This window comes from Petaurus breviceps, unplaced genomic scaffold, assembly GCF_028583685.1.
Source record: "Petaurus breviceps papuanus isolate PSGF00001 unplaced genomic scaffold, PetGlider_PUasm1.0 172, whole genome shotgun sequence".
NCBI lineage: Eukaryota > Metazoa > Chordata > Mammalia > Diprotodontia > Petauridae > Petaurus > Petaurus breviceps.
Window position 1 is genome coordinate 5,889,191 of NW_027185755.1, and position 20,669 is coordinate 5,909,859.

Sequence of the window (20,669 nt, forward strand, 5' to 3'; positions counted from 1 at the left end):
GAAATGTTCATTTTTTTTTTTTTGTCTGGAGACCTGAGGAAAAACCAGGCCTGGTAGGCAGTGACCCAGACTAAGGCAGGGTGAAGAGACCTGATTCACAGCCATTAGAAGATGAATTTCATGAAGAAATAGTATTACCATTCTTGTTATTAATACTAATTAGCACATTATTATTACTATTATTACTACTACTGTAAATAAGGTTTTAAAAAACATTTCATCCCAGCAAGCTCATGAGGTGGATAATGTAGATTTATTACTTATTTACAGGTGAGGAAAACGAAGTGCATAGAGGTAAGGTGGCTTGCCCAGCATCATGAAGCTACTAAATGTCAGAGTTAGGGTTAAGCATTTGGGGTTCTTGGATTCTCTCAAACAAGGGGAACAGTCTGACAGGAGCAATAAGTAAGTCTTCTGAATCTGTCTCCTCAGGATCTGTCTCCTCACAGGCTGACCCTGGCCCCCTTCTGTTACAGGGGACAGATGCCATGGACACCCACATCTGGAGGTGGCTGCTGCTTCTGATGGCCATACTGAGGAGACTGGGTCCTGCCCTGGGTGATCAGAGGGCCACAGTGGTCAGCCCACGCTGCACTTACACCTTTATGGTTCCCCAGCAGAAATTTGTGGGTGCTGTGTGCTGGAGTGGAGCAAAGGCAACAGCTCCTTGTCGAGACAATGCTGGAGCAGATGAGCTACGGGCCCTTCAGACCCAGCTGAGACAGCAGGAGTTGCTAATCAAAGACCTGAGGGAACAGGTGGCTGCAGCTGGGGCTGCTGTCCGTGAAGTCAGGGCCCTTTGTAGGGAGACTCGGGACCCTGGCTCCCAGCCCAACCAGCTTCAGACATCACAGCCAAGCCATGGAAAAACTGAAGGTTCCCCACAGGGTGTACTGGCTCAGTTAGAAGGCCAGGTCATCAATGCCTTAACAGAAGCCCAGCGTGCCACTGCTCAGTGCCACCAACTGGATGCCAAGTACCGTGCTCTGGTGGTACTAGTCAATGACCAGAGCACTGTCATCACCAAGCTGGAGGAGCGGTGTCTAGCAGGGCCTAGAGGACAGCAGGTACAAGAACTGAACAGGACAACAGGACAGGTACAGCAATGGTCACTATCAAGGGAATGGTCATTACTTTGATGGGGGGGGACTTTTTGAGAGTGATTATTATTTACAGGATGATCATTGTCTTGGGAGGAGGGTAACTGCCCAAGTACAGTTAGACTCAGTCTAACTTCTATCTATACAAATTTGTGACTATTAGGACAGGTTTGGGGACCAAATGTTCCTCTTCCCAAAGCTCATACCATTACTTCAGTTTCAGAAGCATTTATTATCAGGTTAACTCTTTCTTCTGCTGGTTAGATGTTGTTGTGAGGCTTTGGTTACAATGAAGTATGGGGGTGGGGGTTATGTATGGAGGAATCCTATTATTGGCACTGCTCAGCCCCTGATCCCAGGATAGGCATTCTGAGATCCAAATCCAGGATTTGGATGTGGGTAGAAACAAATAGCTTAGAAATTGGTGAGATAAGTCCCTTAGGAATACGGATACAGAGTAGGTCCTTCAGGGAAAAAAAATGTACAGAGACAGCCCTCCTCCCTGCAGCCCCTCAGAATACATAGGTCATCCTAGGACTTAGGTCTTGGGTCAATGTGGTCAGACATCCCTAGTGAATCATCGGCTTCTACAGGTCTTGCTACCACCCAACTTGAGCCCCTCAGGGCTTGGAGGGCTGGTGGGTAATGGCAGCAATGGTAGTGGAAGACCAGATAGGGAGCTGCAGAGGGAGCAGAGCAGGGTACCTGACCAACCACAGAGGCAGCAAGGGGTCCTGGCTTCTCCCTTGCCCACAGGCCCCCCAGGAACACCCACACAGGCAACAGGTAATGACTTGGGGGGGGGGAAGGGAAACAGATTTCAAGTCTCTACCAGGGATTGGGGGAATAGGGAGGGGTCAGTGGCTACAGTGGGATCTCTTTCCTTTTTCTCTACCCCACCACCCTCCTCACCAAACTTAGGCCAAATCCATACCCAGAACAACCTTCCTCTTCCTGGCCCATTATTCTAGCCATCTCATGTGTCCTCCCATGAGCCCTTCATCCCTTGCCAGGACAGACTATGTTTGTCTTCATGACCCCCAGGCCCATGGAAGGATTGCCTGGAGGCCCAAAAGGGCAGGCAGGGGATCAGCGGGATTTACCTAGTGAGACTGGGCCAGAAATCAGTGCCTGTGTGGTGTGAGCAGCAACTGGAGGGTGGAGGCTGGATGGTCATTCAGCGGCGACAGGATGGCTCTGTGAACTTCTTTACCAACTGGCAGAACTATAAGGTAGGTATGGTGGGAGGGGGTGGGCTAGGAGCTCTGAAGGGCTCAAATCCTTCCCTGTAGCTCTGGCCCACTGAAAACTGGTTTCCCTTCCTACAAAGGTAGGCTTTGGCCGTCCTGATGGCGAGTACTGGCTGGGTCTTGAGAACATATACCTGTTGACCCAGCTCCGAGATCACGAGCTCCTGGTGCTACTGGAGGACTGGGGGGGCCATGGGGTCCATGCTCGCTATGATGCATTCTCCCTGGAGCCTGAGAGTGACCACTACCGCCTGAGGCTTGGCCACTACAGGGGTGATGCTGGTGATTCTCTGTCCTGGCATAATGACAAACCTTTCAGCACTGTGGACAGGGATCGGGACTCCTATTCTGGTGAGGCCTGGTCTGGTAAGGTGGTGTAGGGGTTTCTTCTGGCTGAGTAGGAACAGGAGGGCTGGCACCCAGCACTCCTACTCCTATGGGGGTAGATGGGTTCAGGGGCTGAGGGAGGAATAAGATTCAAGGGAATGATGGAATGGAGAGACCAAGAGGAGAATTAGTAATACTACCTAACATTTATATAGAGTTTTGAATTTGGCAAAGAGCTTTACACATACTATCTCATTAGATAGTCATAATACCCCTATGAGGCATATACTCCTACGGTTATCATTTTACTGTAAAGAAACTAAGACAGATAGATGTTAAAATGACTTGAGTAAAGTCACACAGCTGGTATCTGAGGCAGGATAGTAGTTCTTCCTAATTCCAAGTCCAGCATTCTACCAGCCATGTCACCCAGCTTCCTTTCCTTGTGAGGGAGGGGGACAAAGAAAGATGGGGGAAAGGGATAGAAGGCAGGGAGAAAAAGGGACCGGGGACTGAGAAACTGAGCTCCCAATAAGAGCTACTAACAAAGACAGAAGACTGAAGACTTGATTACTGCTAGGATGGAGAATGAGGTGAATTTTGCAGTGATGTGCAATGACTCTGGGATGTCACTGAGACAGTCAATAAACATTTACTGTATGAAGTGCCAGGCCTTGTATTAGGAGTCAGAGATACAAAGAAAGGTAAAAGCTGGTTCTGTTCCAAGGAGCTCACAGTCTGATGGGGGAGACAACACGAACAACTAAGTATAAGCAAGCTCTATGCAGAAAACGTTGGAAATGATCTACAGAAGGAAGGTATGGAATGCAGAGAGTTCCAGAAAGGCTTCCAGTGAGAGAAGCCAGGAGGCAGAGATGAGGAGGAAGAGCTTTCTAGGCTTGAGGGGTAGCCAGTGAAAATGCCCAGTCAGGAGACTGAGGGGCTGCCAGGAAGCCAATGTCACTGGTTTGCAGAGTACATTGGTGGGGGATTTTAAGAAGGAAGAAAACTGGAAAGGTAGGGAGGGGTCAGCTTAGGTAGGACTTTGAACACTAAATCAAGGATTTTACATTTGGTCCTGATGATAAGGAGCCACTGGAGTTTATTGGGTTGTGTGTGTATAATGTGTGACTTGGTCAGACCTTAAATTTAATAAAATCACTTGGGTAGCTGAGTGGAGGTTTGATGAGAGTTGGAAAAAGACTTATGGCAGAGGGACAAACCAGTTGGCTATTGTTACAGGCTGGGTGTGGGGTGATAAGGGCTTACGTGAGTTTGATGGCAGTATCAGAGGAGAGAAGGGGACACATTTGAGAGATAGTATGAATGTAGGATCAGTAGGCCTTGGCAATAGATGGGATGTAGGATGGTGAGGGACACTGAGAAGCCAAAGATGACACTTACATTGTGAGCCTGGGTGACCCTTAATAGTAGCAGGAAAGTCAGGAAGAGACAAGGGTTTGGGAGGAAAGATCATGAGGTCAGTTTGAGACATGTTCAGTGTACAGTGTCTCTGGGATGTCCAGTAGACAGTTGGAGGCATAGGACTGAAGGTCAGCAGACAGGTTAGGGCTGAATAAGTACTTATCAGCATAGAGAAGCTAATTGAATCCATGGCAGCTGATGATCACTAAGTGAAATAAGATGGAAGGAGAAAAGGATCCAATCCATTCAGCAAGACACCCAGAGTCTGGGACATCCTTTGGTAGTAGGTGTGACCTGGATGAGGATCCAGTCAACGACAGCAAGAAGTAGTTAAATAAGGAGGACTGAGAGAGAGTAGTTTCACTGAAACCTAGACAGAAGAAAGTGATTGACAGTGTCAAAGGCTGCAGAGAGGTCAAGGATGAAGACTGAGAAAAGACCATTAGATTTGGTAATTAAGGGATCATTAGTACCTTTGGAGAGAGCAGCTTCAGTTGAATGAGATTAGAAACCAGACAGTAAAGTTCAGAAGGGAGTAAGAGGAAAGGAAATTGTAGTACTGATTGGAGAGGGCCTTCTTAAGGGAGAAGAGATATGGGATGGTAGCTAGCAGGAAGGGATGGATCAAGTAAGAGTTTTATGATGGGGAAGACATGGGAAAATTGATAGGTGGTAGGGAAGCAGCCTCTGTATTGAAGGAGATGAGATGGAGTGAGATCACTTGTGCTTGTAGAGGGCTCACCTTAGTGAGAAGGGCCACTTCATTAAGTAAGACAGAGGTGAAGGAGGAGATGGTAGAACAAGGCATCTAGGTGATATGAGATGAGAGAAGAGGGAGCTCTTCTCAAATGACCTCAATGAAATAACTATTAACTATACTTAAGTTCAAGGTGTTTTCTCTCCTAAAAGAGAAGGTAAAAGGGCTCAGGAAATACTCTTTCCATTTATCGAGAATGTCCCTTGGGGAGAAGAGGGAGAAGAAGGGCTTCCAGGTCAAAAAAAAAGAAAAATTGCTAAAGAGGTAGAAGGGAATCCTAATCCATGGCAATAGGTTGAAGAATGAAGAATGGGACACAGAAGAGAAAGGGAATCTGGTGGACCATTGAATACTTGGAGCTAAGTAACCAAGATGAGACTCTTTACTTAGACAGGAAGGCATGGACCTTTGAGGGGGAAGCAACTGCTTGGGCTCTAAAGAGTGACTCTAGATTCACAGATGCCAACAGGAGCCAAGTCATCCAGTAGGCATCCAAGGAGATGAGGTGGTCAGTGAATTTCCAACAAGGGACTCCAGAAAAGCTATTTGTTGATCTGATGTGAACAATAGAGAGGTCTGCTATCTACCTGATGATTGTCAAATCTGATGATTTTTACCTCTGATAATTCACATAGGAATGAAGTAACCTAGAAAGAGGCAGCTAGGTGGTACATTGGATAGAGTGCTAGACCTGGAGTCAGGAACACCTGAGTTCAAATCCAACCTCAGATACTTACTAGCTGTATGAGGCTGGGTAGGTCACAACCTTTGGGAAGGCTATGGCTGGTATCTTGGAGGTGGAGAGGGTTAGAGCTGAGTGGTAGACATCACACAGGGGCTGATTCGTTGGTGGACCAGGATGTAAGATCTTGAACAGTCCCAGACTGGGTCTCTCCCTGGAGCCCATTTCAGGATGTTAGCCAGAGAAAGCCAAGAAATGGTTATAGTAAGAAGGAACAATCTCTGACCCAGGTTGCTAGAGTTTCTCTCTCTCCCTTGTGCCCTTTCCTTGCCCAACAGAACAGTTAGACCCCTGGAAATCTCTGAGAAGAGATATCACCTCATGGCTGAAGCCATTATAAGGTTCTAAAAACTGCTGAGAAAGTAACTTCCCTCCACTTTTGTCACTTGTTTTCAGTCACTCCATTGTAATAGATGTCCACCACCACTGCCTGTGGGTACAGAAAAGAGGAGTAGGATGGTGAAATCATCTCTGCCATAGGCAAGGAGAAGATTCACACTCCCTGTCTACAATGTCCCTCAGATGGTCTCAAGACCCATAGAACGAGTGACACAAATTCAGGGTCACAAGCACATAGACCCAAAGATGCCAACTCCTCTGTTCACAAGACTGTGCACTCAGACTCACTGAAAATCACAATTTCTCAGACAGTCTCACAGACACATACACTCAGAAAGAAAGATAGAAAGGTGTGAACTAGCAGAAGACAGCATAGATAGGTGGATTTGCAGAATTGTAAATAATGCAATTTCCATGTCAACCTGGAGACCAGATGTCTCTAGCTGAAGGGCCCTAGGGATTTATCCTTAGGTCAGAACTGTCCAATACTGTTATCAGTGACTTAGATGAAGGTGTAGAGAGAATTTATCCAATTCATAGTTGACTCAAAGCTGGGAGGGATAGCTCAAACAAGTTATAGACAGAAGGATGTGTTTATTTTATTAAATCTAATAGGGATAAATGTAAATACTTCATCTGAGATTCAAAAAATCAACTTCACAGGTTTAGGATGGGGAGACAACAGTTCATGTGAGAAAGAGACAGGGATTTTAGTGGACCAGAAGCTCAATATGAATAAACAGTGTTATAATTTAGCAGCCAAAGAACGTGAAAACATTTTCTCCTCTGCAAAATGAGGGGGTTGAACTAAATGGCTTCTGAGGTCCCTTCCAAGACTAGATCTGTGATCCAATGATCTTAAGCTGCATTAACAAGGCAGCACTAAGGGTGAATTGAGGGAAGTGACAATCACTGCCCACTTTATCTGTGTGGTTTTCAGTTTAGGACACTATGTTTTAGGAAGGGCATTGTGACAAACTAGTGAATGCAGAGGACTTTGACTTACATCATAGGGAAGGGAAGGGGATTGGGAGAAATTCCATATGAAAATCATGGAAGGAAACAGGTATTTTGGAGAAGGGAAGAGTTAGAAGGACAATGACCTCTGTCCTTAAGTATTTGAAAGATAGCAAGTAGATAGGAGTGGGTAGGTAGAGTGGATAGATGTCTGGGCCTGGAGTCAGGCAGAAGTAAGTTCAAATCTGATCTCATACACTTCCTAGTTGTGTGATCCCATCATGGGGAAGAAAGATGGATTAGTCTTGTTCTGCTTGGGTAGAAGCTGCAGAGAGACAGGGTTGGATTTGGTGTCAGAAAAAGCTTCCTACCACTTAGAGCTATCCACAAGTGAGAAAGACCGTGGAAGGTAGTGAATTCCCTCTCACTTACCTTCAAGTGAAAGATCTATGACCCTTTGTTCATGATGTTGTGTGTAGAGGGTATGGTCAGCTGTAAGTTGGGCTAAACTGCCTTTAAATTTCCATCCAACTAATTCTGTGAGGAAAGACAAGGCCTGGGGGTAGGGTCGGGGTTGAGCAGAGCCTGGGGTCTGGGGTTCTTATTCCAGTAATGGGGAAGGGGATAGAGAAAGAAGACATTTAGGGATTAGGATCCTACCCTGTCAAGGGTGGGACAGTTGGAGGGGACGGGGGACCCAGGATTCCTGTTTCAAAGTCAGTCTTGGGGATCACTGCTTTGTTCAGTACAGCCTGTCTATCCCCCTTTTCCAGAGGTATATGAACCTGGGGGGTGTGGATCTTAGTGAGGATCATGCAGCCCTTTACACCTTCTCTTTTGTCTCTTCCCCTAGGCAACTGTGCTCTGTACCAGCGGGGTGGCTGGTGGTACCATGCCTGTGCCCATTCCAACCTCAATGGTGTCTGGCACCTGGGGGGCCACTATCGAAGCCGTTATCAAGATGGTGTCTACTGGGCTGAATTTAGGGGTGGTGCCTATTCACTCAAGAAGGTGGCTATGCTAATTCGGCCCCTCTGACTTCTGACCTCTACCTTTTGGATCTTGGGAGTGGGAGAGGTATCTTTGACCATCTTTGATAGCCTGGCATCTTCTGTCCTAGAGTTTGCATGAGTCTGGGGTCTGCAAAGTCCAAGGCATTATAAACAGCACCTCCCCATGTCACAAATCACACCCCATCAAGGCCATACATCCTCCTCCCCCAACCCTTAACCCTGCAGGAATAAAATACTGTCATTCAGGAATAGGGCATGGCCCTTTGTTATTTTGAACATGGCATATAAAACATTCGAATCATAATGTATGTTTATATATATATATGGCATGTGGGTATAGGTGCCATAGGGTCTACCATGTGGAGGGGGTTAGGAGCTCCTTATCCACCTCCACTATGCTAAAATGCACATGTATGGACCCTCTTACATCATAGGGAGAGGTCTGAGGAATTAGAGGCTTTCCCCTGCGTGACCTGTCAGCCTTTCCCCAGACCACAGTTGAGGACCCACCCCCAACTTCTACTGGTCCCATAGGTCAACACTGGTTCTCCAAGTCTGTAGGGGATATTGGGGTAGAAAGGGCAGTCAAAGACTTCTAGTTGCCTTCCTATTCTTCTGCTTCCTCTTTGAGGTCCTCCAGGATCAAGTTGTCCAGATCTTCCAGGAGGCTGCCCTGGCTAAGGCAGGTGGCCACGGTGGAGCCAGTGCTCTCATGCACAGCACTCGGCCACAAGACAACAGGCATATTTTTCTGTTTCCGGCTCTTGGGATGCACACAGGAGGTCCCTGGTATGGAGGATCCTGGGGGGGTGCAGATGTAGGGCCTGAGCCTTCTCTGTCCTGAGCCATTTTGAGGTCTTGAGGCCTCTCTGTGCTCAGGCAGAGACCAGCCCCCAGGAGCAGGCTAAAGAGAGGTGGGTGTCAGCTCTACTGGGGCCAGGGGGAAGTGGGGCAAGGGGAAGAAAGGGATAGAGGGACTTGGGGTTTGACCTTGTCCGTTGTAGCAGCCCTCAGCACAGCAGGTGTGTGTGTGTTTTCCACCTTTTTCATTCTGGGATCGGCGTGGGGGAATGATTCGATCTGGCAGGACAGAGTTGCCGCAGCCATAGCATGGAGATGGAGTTCCCATCTGAGCAAAACCCCTGGGGAGAAATCAAGAATGGTTGGGACAGGTAGTAGGCCAAGGAGGAAGTGTGAGTCAGAGATCAAGGGTTGGGGACTGAGAAAGTAAGAATGAAAGAAAGAGGCTGGGGGTTGGGATAGGAGATTTAAAGAACTCCTGGAGATCATCTACCACCAGATTTCTCTTTTTACAGATAGGGAAACTGAGGTCTAAAGTGGGGAAATGTCTTGCCCAAGCTAGGGGCTGGGATTCTAACCCCAATTCTCTGGCTCAGACTCTTCTACAGCACTGACCTTTATGAGGACTGGGGACAAGGGTTAGGGGGCAGGGATCTGAGAACTCACGTGAAGGTATGGCCACACTGTAAACACTGGAACTCGGCTTTACCCCACATCTTATCTTTGGGCACTGGATCATATTTTACCTTGCACTTCCGGCACCGGGACACCTGAAAAGTTCAGTGTGAACCAGGTCAGGCCTGCTCCCAGGGACTCCATGGGACCTAGCCTTAGTCCTGGCCCTGGTCCCTTCACCTTTTTGCGCTCGGGCACCCGGCGCCACCACATGCGATCACAGGAACCGCAGGCAAACTGGCTGTCTTCCTTAGCGATATGGCCCTGCTGGGCATCATCCAACATGCGCAGGTTTTTCTCTGTCAGGGGTAAGCTCATGGTGGTAGCCACCTCCTGAATGGGAAGTTGGAGATAGGATCAGGGCACCTCAGCTGCCAGCATGGATCCAATGGATGTCCTCACCCTCACCCCTGCTCCCCTCGCACCTCAATGTCTCTGTCCTTCGTGACATTTTGTCGATCCTGAGCAGGGAGAGGGGAGATAGAGACAGGAGTCTGGGCTGGGGATCTGCATTGATCTTTCAGGTGTTCAGGTGCCCCTCTACCCTCATTCCTGGAGTTCCTCACTTGTCAGTGAAGCAAACTTTGAAGCAGGGACCAAGGACTGACCAGGGAGAAGGCTTCAGCTCACAGTTCAGACACCTCCTCAAGATCCCCAAACCCCTCCTCTCAATCCCCCCAGTGGCACTATCTCCTGGGCCAGCCTGGATCCCACACTGGGGGGATGGAAAGGAGAAAAATGCATATAGAACTGGGCAAAAGAGACTGTGGACATATTGGGGAAAGGAGAACATGGAAACAGCCTCCCAAAGTTGTGTCTCTTCCATTAGTCCAGAGGTTTCCTGAGCCCGGGAACTTGGGTCATGTGCCGTCTATCTCCCCCAGGGTTTGCTTGTTAGAGTTGGGGACTATTGGATCTCCTTGCAACTATGGGGCATAGGGGAGAAGGAAATTACCTGGACAGCTGGATCTGCTTGGTGCACATCTTCTTTTTCTGATCTGAACTCTTCAGAGAACAAGTTTGGAGAGCATAGGGGCTGTCACAGGATATACTAGGACCAAGGACCTTTAAACAGTCACCTATTCCCTAGTGATCTCTGGTTCCACTGACTGTTCTGGACACTGGAACTCCCAGTGACACCCCTTCCATGATCTTTCTGAGCATCTATGTCCCCTCCCAGTACATCTAGGGACCCCTAGTACCCAACAGGCCTCTCAATAAGCCCCAGAACCCCTCCTGAACCCTCCATGGCTTCCTCTAGATTCTCTCCCCCTTCCCCCCAATGTTTCCCTCTAACCATTCATTTGTTTAACCAGCCAGGAAGAGACAAGCTCGTGGTCGTGGTCGTATCTCTCCATTAAGACATTTGCCTTCTTCACAGACATAAGGCCATGAAACTTCTCCCTAAGGCGTCTGACACTCTTCTCCAGCTGTTAAGAGGTTGAGGTAAGGGAGGGAGACACAGGAAAATCATTAGTACCCTTGCAGAAACCCTTGAGAAACCTGAAGACTAGCACTGGGCAGTATCCAAGCTAAGGTAGTAAATCCCATCCCTCTTTGTGTATCAGTTACCTAACCTATGAATTGGGCACACAGGCCAGGTCCTTGTCAGGGTCTGAGGGGGAGGGGTCACATGCATCTTGTGCCGGTTTTCCTTCCTTTCATCCCCTCTCCCTTCCATTGTGGTTGGTTGGGGGAGGAAAAAAGCCTGCAGAGAGGTAGGGACATCTGTGAGCGGGGCCCTTGGCCCTTGACCGGACAGCGTTTCTTGGAAAAGGCCAAAGTTCCGGTTAGAGAGGGCCCAAACTGCAAGGCAGGTGAGAAGCCCTCAGATAGAACGCCCTAAGGCGGCAGGGCTGGACCAGCCCGTACCTGCCCGCTCGCCACCTCCCTAAGCTCCAGGAACGGGGCTAGGGAGGAGCTGGGGGGTGGGGTCCTTCCCCGTCCTGGTCCCAGGCAATCTTGGGCTCCATCTGTTTTTCCTCCCCGTGAGGCCAAGCCTGGAGTTGGGGGGAGGCAGAGTTGGGCTCCTCGCGCAGCTCATCCTGGCTCCCGGCCCCTGTCCTCTCACCTTCACGCCGGAGGACCCGGCTCCAGCCATCCTTGTTTCGCGGCTCCCGTAGCTCCCGCGGCCCCCGATGGTCTCACCTTATAGCGCCCCAGTAAACACCGACTGGGGTTTCTCAGCTCTTTCCACCGCTTTTGTGTCTGCCCAGAACAAACAGCCCCCCCCCCCCCCCAGCTTTTCCGCCCACTTTCGATTCTCAGAAAAGGGCGGGGCCTCAGAGGGGTGAGGAGTGTCAGAGCCTGAGGCTTGACTTGGAGTCTTCCTAGCCCTGCTCGGCCGGCAAATTTGAGGGGAATTAAACCTCAGTGGAACAGATGGGGTCCCTGAATTGAGGGCGGGGTGTGGAATTAGGAAACCGACTGCCAACCGAAAGTCCTGAATCTCATCCCAAGCCGGAGGAAAAGCCCTTTGCCAAAACGGTCCGAAGCCTTAAGCTGGAAGGGCTCCCAAGGTCTTCTAGTCCAACATGTATCTAATTAGAAAACTCCTCTTTAAAGAGGTCATCGAGCCTAGATGGCTCCAATTACTAAGACGTTTTTCCCTAAAGCTGCCTCTCAGTAACTGTGCTGTGAGTTCTGTTTCTTGGGGCTAAGCAGAACATTTTCCGCATGTATTTTTTTTCGGATATTTGAAGAAAGCTAGCATCATGTACCATCCCTAAATCTCCTCTTCTTCAGACTAAACATCTCCAGTTCCATTGACCAGTCCTCATACGGCATGGACTCTAGACTTTTCTCTCCAAGGTCTCTTCCTGCTCTAAATACCTTGAATTTCCTCCTTCCCCCCCTCCCACTCCTCCACCCCCTACAACCTTGATCAACTGCCTCTCTAAAAAGCATTCAATTTACTACCACAAGCATTTTCTTATCTGTTATATACCAGGCACTGTGCTGGGGGCTGGTGATACAAGGACAAGAAAACAGACCCTATCTTTAAGGAGGCTGCATTCTTTTTGGACACAATAACATGTACAGAGAAAATGAGATATAAAATATATGTGTAGCACTCACTCTGGGTTACTTACTTTCCCAACTCTCACTTGAATTGGCTAGTCCCCAGAGGTTAGTTGACAACTACTTTCCTCAAGACTCTAAGGGTAACCCTCAGAGACTGGGTTTTTCTATTACCCCCACCACCATACCTCCCACTGATTATCAGCTCCACTGAATTGGCCTTTAGAAAGGGCATTTACCATGCAGATATAGCAAGGAAAGCTAAGGAAAAAAACAATTATCTGAAGTAGGAGCACATTCTCCCCTTGGTCACACAAAGTGTGTGGGCTCAAACTCAAAATATTAGGGTGAGGAAACAATTAGAGAACACACATGGCAAAGGAGTAAGCAACTCCTGTTCCCTGGGAGACATTTTCTCCCTTTGTTGAATGCTCATGAAATTCTTCAGAAATATATCTCTTTCTTTCCTGGGGGGATTCCAGAGGGTAGGATGGGTAATGTGGGGTAGAGACATGGAGGGGATAGGGCTGACATAACTAGCTGTAAGGGATTAGAGAGTGGTGGTCCAGGAAGGGAGCTTTTACGTAGGTTGACTGTCACTTAGAATCACAGGGATTCTGAGTTGATTAATAGGGCAGTAGATTGTCATGCCCTGCATAGTCCAAAGTTAATATTGACTTGATTACAGCCCCAGAGCAAGAAGTAAAAAGTGGGGGAGGGATATCTGCCCGCAGTAGCAAGGCAGATAACTAGTTCCCTGTCTTACATGATGATTAATGCAGGGGTCAGAAGATACTTGGGTCTTGGGTAGTTACAGAGAGGAAAAGTATGATTGAGGTATTCACCATCCAATCCTAAGCCAGGTCAGATCTGCCTTGGGACTTACACCATTTTTTTTTTCTTATTTTCAATTTTCATTTCTGTCATTTATTTTTATATCACCTTTTTTTCTGAATTTATCCTTTCCTCCTCAATCTTGTCAGTTATTCCTTTTAACAAAGAATAAAAAAAGAAAAAAAAACCAGTTCGGTAAAACTAACCCACACATCAATCTATGGAAATATTTGATACCCATAGACCTCTGCCTCTGCAAAGAAGGGAGGAAGAGACAGTGTCTTATCACAACATTACATAGTTTTAAAAAAAACCCTATTTTTTTAATTTACTATGTGGCAGTTATTGTGTATATGGTTTTCCTGGCTTGTTTACTTCACTTTGCATCAGTTATTATGTCTTTCCCATACTTCTCTGATTTTTTTTTTTACTTTTTATGCCATACTAATATTCCATTCCATCCATATTCCACAATTTGCTTAGCCATTCCTCCATCTGCCACTTTTAATGACTAATAGGCTTTCCCATTACTCAAGAATGGTGGGGTTTGAATACTGGATCTTTCATTTTTACTTTCATTCAGGAAACATTTTCAAATCTATTTGAGTGACTCATTCTTACAGGTCATGCTGGCAAACTGACTGAAATCTAGTGAAAATGGGGGCTAATCGCTTGAGCAATTTCTGAGTTCTTCTAATTATTTGTATCCTGGTATAGAAAGCCTTGGAAAGATAACTAAGAGTGGGGGTGAGGTGTATGTGTGGACTGAGTATGCTTATTTGGGAGAGAGCAAGTTCCTCAAGATTAGAACCTAGGAGTTTCTCATACCTGTGTGATGGGAGTGAACTTGCTCAAGCTTGGAACGCCATCTGGTCACCTGCACAGACATTGGACTCCAAGTAGCTATTCTGGTCATGCCCCCTAGAAGGTACAGAAAGTACTGATTATTCCCGTGGGCAGGCAAATGTACTTTATGAACCTTTACTTACTCTTTTTTTTTTAATTTTAGACTCATATGCCAGAATACAAATACAGAATCCAAAAAAGAAACAAAAACATATCATAAACTTAAATATTGGATATTAATATATTGAAACTTAAATACAAAGTAAGAATGAAAAAACATGTGTCTTGTGCATAGCAGAACATAAGAGAGGATTCAAAATATGTAACAATAAATTTTCATTTCAAGAAAGTCCCTCCATTGCCTTCTCCTCCTTTTTTCTCAACAGATATCTTTGTCTACTGCTTTAGGTTGAAAATAGAGGCCATTTGTTAAAAGGTTATTTTTCTTTTCCACTTTGCCCATCAAAGCTGTATCCTTTACCTCCATCTCTGAGAACAAAGTGGCCCTTCCCCTTGCCAAGGCCATGCTGCTCTACCCATGCTCTCCATCCCATCTTCTCCTGACTCCTTCAGATGCTTGCCTCTTGGATCATCTGAAGATATCTTTCCCTTCAGCCTACAAATATACCCAGGACTCTCTCATCCTTTAAAAACCTTTGTTTGACCCTGTTTTCCCCTCAAGCTAGTGTCCTATATCTCTCTTTTCTTTCATTGCTGAACTAGATCTAAAACTATATCTGTTGGCTCCTCTTCTTCATCTTCCACTCATTTCTGATCCCTTTTCATTCTGACTTCTGATGCCATCACTTATCAGACTGCTCTTTCCAAGGTTAACAGTGATCTCTTAATTGCCAAGTCCAATGGCCTTTCCTCTGTCCTCATTCTTCTTCATCTCCCAGAAGCATCTGACACTGAAAACTCTTGGATTCTGAGACACTACTCTCTCTTGATTCCATCCTATGCTTGACTATTCTCCTTCAGACTCCTTTGTTGGCTCATCATTTATATTCCCTACCCAAGGGTATTCCTCGGACTCTGTAGCAAGCTCTTTGCTCTTCTGTGCGTACACTCTTTCTCTTAGAAATCTCATCACTTCCCATTGGAACCAAATGTTCTTTTTATGTAGGTGACTTTCACATCTACGTATATAACCCTTGTCTTGCTGCAGAGCTTCAGTCATACATCATCGGCTGGTTGCTGCATAGCTCCTCCTGGACACCCCATAGGTTTTCCCAATTCAATTTATCCAAAATGGATTCATTTTCTTTTCTGTTGAAAGCCCTATCTTTCCCATAATTCTGGTTTATAACACCCTTGACTCTTCCCTTTCCATCATGCCCCATATCCAGTCAATTGCTAAATTTTGTCAAATCCACCTCCACCATATCTTTCAAGTTCATCTCTTCTCTTCCACTCATACAGTCACCACTCTATTTCAGGCCCTCATTATCTCTACTCTGGACTACTATAATAGCCTCCTAATTGGTCTCCCTGCTTCCAATCTCTCTTCTTTCTAATTGATTCTCCACATTGCTGCCATGTTACTCCTCTGCTTAAGTATCTTCAGCAACTCCCTATTGCTTATAGGATAAAATATAAACTTGTTAGTCTGACTTTTAAATCCCTCCACAATCTGGCTCTTACCTACATTTCCAATCTTAATTTATATGAACTTTTTCTAATCTTCTTTAGGAACTCTACATTTTAGCAAAACTAAACAGATGTGCTCCATCTTCATAACCACCTCTCAAAATCCTTGTCTTTCTTCAAGACACATCTCAGATGCCACCTTCTCTCTGAAGCTTTCTGTTTTCCTCTCATTGTCAGTACTCCCCTTCTTCCTCAGTTTTCCTTGCACTATACTTAATGATGTACAGCTGATATCTCTAGTAGAATGTTAACTCCTTGAGGGTAGGGACCATTTCCTTCTTGTCTTAGTATTTTTTCTCAATGCTTGACATAGTGTCTTGCACCTGGTTACTTAATGCTTGATGGATCCATGATCTCATCCTTGAGCTATTCTTTCCAACAATGCAGAACACTGCCTATCCATACTTTCTCATTCTGTAAGATTCTTCACTCTAGTCTTTCATAAATCTTTCATAAGGGTTCAACTCGATGTACTTAGGGGGGCTTTTCTCTAGTTCTCTTGACATTACATGTATGCCAACTAAAATAGTCCAGGCTGTGCTGGTAGCCCAGGTTTGAGACTGGAACAAAACAGAACACTCTTGGAACATTTAGCAGGTAGCAAAAGGAGGTTTCCTTATGCACAACAGGATGTAGAACCCATTTTGGGACTTCACCAACTCCTGCTTGCACTGGTAGGCTGAGTCCCCAAAGAATGGTTACATGACAGGGCTTGTCCAGGACAATTTGGGGGCGCTTATCATCCGCAAGTTCCTATTAGAGAGATTTTTTGCCCAGGACTTTGATACTAGATAGTCTACTTTCAGAGATTCACTGGAGAAACATTAGCATTTTTGTTTTCTGATGTGTTCTCTTTACAAGTCAGAGCAGTTCCTCTGAGATCTTTTACCTCAATGCTTATGTACTGGTTATCCACTGTGTTTCTATATTCCTTTGTTCAAGCTCACCCAACTATTTAGTCACACTTTACAGTCATAAAGAGCAGTATTCCTAGAATACTGTAACTGCCTATACTATGATGGTTTATTAATGTAATTTTTTTTTCTTTTTGCATTCAAGCAGATCCAGGCTGCTTTCCTTATTGTGAGATCCTTCCAGACTATATACAAGGATAGGATTTACTTATTAATCTAGAAACCCCAAGTGATCACCTGCACGTGCTTAATCTCTTTGGGGTGCCCTACACATATTCTATGCTTACTTTTTGTCTTTCTTTTAGAACCAAGTTTACTTTTTTTCTGTTGGTTGGGTGAGTTTGGGATTCCATTCAAAATGCCCTTGTTGTGTCAGAGAGCTATTAGAGAAATTGCAGATGCATTTTGGTATAGGAACTCAGTGGAAATTTGTTCCTACCTTTAAGACTACCAATAGTACAGAGACCCCTGGAGAAAGTTTGGTGTACCCTATGTGGCAAGAAACTCCTAAAGATTTTGGCCAAGCTCCAGGTAGATAACCCAATGCACTGAGGAAATCATGGAAGAGTTTTAAACCAGGATAATTTGGTTTCTCATTTGAGGGTAAAGTGGGGGCTTATAGTTGACCCAGGTCCTTAGCTCCTGTGAAGTGAGTCCCATATGTTCTGGGAGAACTATAGGAACCAGGCCTTTCTTTTGAGATAGGAAATTTAATTTTCTTACGCATGGATTTATCTTTCCTGGTGGGTTTTACAGAAAATGCACAAAGGATTGGGTCCCCATTGGTCAATCACCCCTTTACTAGAGGGAGGATATTCAACAAGGATGCAATCTTAATTAATTCCATTGGGAGCAGCTTTCCTTATTTTCATGTTGCCCTTAATGTTATGTAGTCAGAAGAGTCGTGGCCTGAGAGAGTTGTGGGCCATTTTTATATTTGGGTGAAAAAAAAAAGCAGTTACTTCAATTAAGTCTTAAGAACAGTTTCAATGACTTTTAAGGAAAAATCAGCTTAGCCAAAATGGCATCAGGGTCTTAGAAAAGCTAGGTCAGACTATGTGCAAGGACCTAGGAAATATTGCTCCTGTCACACAAAAGGAGTGTGTACGTTGTCTATTAGTTGTGGGGACGCATTCCTGGCCTTCTTTCTTAGTCATAGATATTTCCACTCCTCCCTCTCCCTCACTCTCACAACCTAGACCTCATCTAAGACTCCTTACTATCTCTTACCTCTCATATTTAAGCTTTTGCCAAGGTCTATTGATTTTACCTTGGCAACATCTCTTAAATATGCCCCTCTTTCTCTTCTGACACTGCTTGCATTCTGATATATAGATCCTCATGCCTGGATTATTGCAATAGTCTGATGGTGGGTCTGCCTGACTCAAATCTCTCTCTACTCTATTCCAGCCTCCGATTCAGCCACTAAAGTGATGCCCTAAAGTGGAGGTCCAAGCATATCGCTCCTCTCACCTCCCACTCAATAAACTCCAATGCTTCCCTATTGCTTCTAGGATCAAATACAAATCACACTGTTTGACATTTAAAGCCCTTCATAACTTACCCTCCTCCTACCTTTCCAGTTTTCTTATGTTCTGCTCCCCAATCTAGTGACACTGGCCTCCTGGCCATTCCACAAATAATATACTCCATCTTTGGTCCAGGGCATTTTCTCTGGCTGTCCTCCATGCCTGGAATGCTCTCTCTCTGCTACTCTGCTTAGTGAGCCCCCTAGCTTTCCTTTAAGTCCCAATAAAAATCCCTTCTTTTGCTGGAAGACTTCCCCAACCCCTCTTATTTCCTATATTTCTTGTATATAGCTTGCTTTGTATATATTTGTTTGCATACTGTCTCCCCCATTAGATTGTAAGCTCCTTGAGGGCAGGGACTGACTTTTTCCTCTTTGGGGCATCCCCAGAGCTTAGCACAGTGCCTGGAACATTTAGGAGCTTAATAAATGTTTTTTGACTGATCAATCCTGTATGGTGCTTCTCTCATGCTGGTCTTCATTATTAATGTACTAAAGCCTATTCCAACTACTCTACACTTTTCCATTTCCCATCAGGTGACCTTCAACTTTCATTCTCTAGAGACTTTGGTGTTCTATGGCTGATGTTATAAGTTATCACTGAAAGAATAGGAGTGGGACAAAGATATAGCTTCATTATAGCGGGAAGTTTATGATCATTAAAAGCACCATGTAATTTTTTTGTGAAGGTAAGGTGATTCTTTTTGTCTCCTCTTGTTCAATCCTGGGGTCAGTTCATTGTCAATGAACAATGAATGTATACATGTATGTATGCACACCTACCTATATGTGTATATAGATGCTGTATATAAGTGTATATAGAAATATATGTATGTATAGGAACATATGTGAATGTATGTTTGTATATGTATATGTAGTATGTGTAGTATACATATCGATGGAACAACTCTATGAGTTGATCATCCAACTGCATATCTATGTGTGTTTGTGTTTGCCTTTCTCCATATCAATTTCCTTTTCCTGTATTTGTATGTGAGATGCAAGATGGCATAGTGGATAGAGTGTTGGAAAAAGAAGACTTAAGTTTGAATCCTGCCTCTGGCACTTATTATCTCTGTGACAATGGGTAAATCACTTCAACTAATTTTCTCTTGGCACAATGGAGAGAGTGCCAAGCCTAGAGTCAGGAAGACTCATCTTCCTGAGCTCAAGTTTAGTCTCAGACACTGGCAGCAAGCACCCCAGCATCCCCAGGGTGGCTGCCAACACAGATTTTTAGATCTGCTTTTCTGAAGGAAAGCAACTCAAAATGGCTTAACAATCTTGCTTTAATCAAACATATGTCATTTTCCTAGTTCAGGGGTAAAAGGTCAGTACCCTGAACTTCAGAGAATACAAACAAGTTACAAGCAGACAACAAATACAGAGAAACATCAGCAGACAAGCTTCCAACTGTCTGACCATTGCATCCATACCTAGTCAGTTACCAGAGAGGGAAGCCCCAACATCCAGGTTTTCAAAGCCAGGGGGCTCAATGGCTGCCCAGAGTCTTGCCTGGTCAAATCACACAACTCTTCTCAAAGTGAGCCCCAAAACAAAACTTCACATCAGGGTATATATAGCCTTCTCCTGGATCAGAGAATGTCACAACCCTCTTGACCCATTGCCCAATCACAAAGTATCAAGGTGTGGGCGTTCCTGAAAAAAAAAGCCTCCTGCCACAGGCTCCAGGTGACCACATTCAGCTTATTAGGGGGCAGAGTATATTTTCAAATCAAGGAAGGTTCTCAGAGTCACTTAAGCCTATCAAAGAGCCTAGGGGCAGGGAAGATCTTAGATTCCCATTCCCATAACAGACACTTACTAATTGAGTGTCCCTTGGCAAGTCACTTAACCCTGTTTGTTTCAGTTTCTTCATCTGCAAAATGAGCTGGAGAAGGAAAAGGCAAACCACTCCAGTATCTTTGCCAAGAAAACCCCAAATGGTATCATGAAGAGACTGAAACAACTGAATAACAAACATTTTCCTTATTGGTAAAATGGGGCTTATAATACCTATTATACCCATCTCACCGAGTTCATAGAATCATAGGATCATGGTTTTAGAATTGGAAGGGAACTTGGAGATCATTTAACCTGACCCCCTCATTTTACAAAGGAAGAAGCCAAGGCCCAAAGATGTTAATTACCTTATCCAAAGCCAGTAAGAACACAGACAACAAGAAATACAGAGAAGATTAGAATCTAGGTCCTCTGACTCCCAGTTCAACATACTGTCTCTATACTATGTTATCATGAGACTCAAATGAAATAATGTATGTAAAGGTTTTTTCAAAATTTTCCAAGTGTCATAGAAAGTTTGTAGTTACTATTAATGTTAAAAATTTTATCATTATCTCATAGGTAAGAAGCAGTATAAATTAAAACCATTTTAAAGAAAGCTTGTGATCTAACAAAGAACAGTTATCCCAAGGGTATTCAATAATGAAAATGGAAGAAAGACTGTAGAAAATAGACAAATGAAAAAAA

The 20,669-nt window shown here is 45.1% G+C and overlaps 2 protein-coding genes across 4 annotated transcripts; one reads left to right on the top strand and one right to left on the bottom strand.

Moving 5' to 3' along the window:
- Nucleotides 1–42: 42 nt before the first annotated feature.
- On the top strand, nucleotides 43–7,935 carry ANGPTL6 (angiopoietin like 6). Its single transcript, XM_069083120.1, has 5 exons — nucleotides 43–1,097; nucleotides 1,694–1,886; nucleotides 2,145–2,332; nucleotides 2,431–2,701; nucleotides 7,751–7,935. Exons 1-5 carry the CDS (start codon nucleotides 330–332, stop codon nucleotides 7,933–7,935), a joined length of 1,605 nt encoding a protein of 534 aa, XP_068939221.1. The 5' UTR covers nucleotides 43–329.
- A 216-nt stretch (nucleotides 7,936–8,151) lies between these two features.
- Nucleotides 8,152–11,649, bottom strand: SHFL (shiftless antiviral inhibitor of ribosomal frameshifting). 3 transcript variants are annotated; one of them, XM_069083119.1, is made up of 9 exons: nucleotides 11,458–11,645; nucleotides 10,964–11,094; nucleotides 10,684–10,816; nucleotides 10,342–10,391; nucleotides 9,812–9,847; nucleotides 9,567–9,719; nucleotides 9,378–9,481; nucleotides 8,901–9,052; nucleotides 8,152–8,711 (listed from the first exon to the last, which is right to left on the bottom strand). In XM_069083119.1, exons 3-9 carry the CDS (start codon nucleotides 10,769–10,771, stop codon nucleotides 8,518–8,520), a joined length of 777 nt encoding a protein of 258 aa, XP_068939220.1. In that variant the 5' UTR covers nucleotides 10,772–10,816; nucleotides 10,964–11,094; nucleotides 11,458–11,645; the 3' UTR covers nucleotides 8,152–8,517. The 3 variants fall into 3 exon arrangements, with proteins under 3 accessions (XP_068939220.1, XP_068939218.1, XP_068939219.1); XM_069083117.1 differs by lacking the exon at nucleotides 10,964–11,094 and having other exon boundaries at nucleotides 11,458–11,644; XM_069083118.1 differs by lacking the exons at nucleotides 9,812–9,847; nucleotides 10,964–11,094 and having other exon boundaries at nucleotides 11,458–11,649.
- Nucleotides 11,650–20,669: the final 9,020 nt, after the last annotated feature.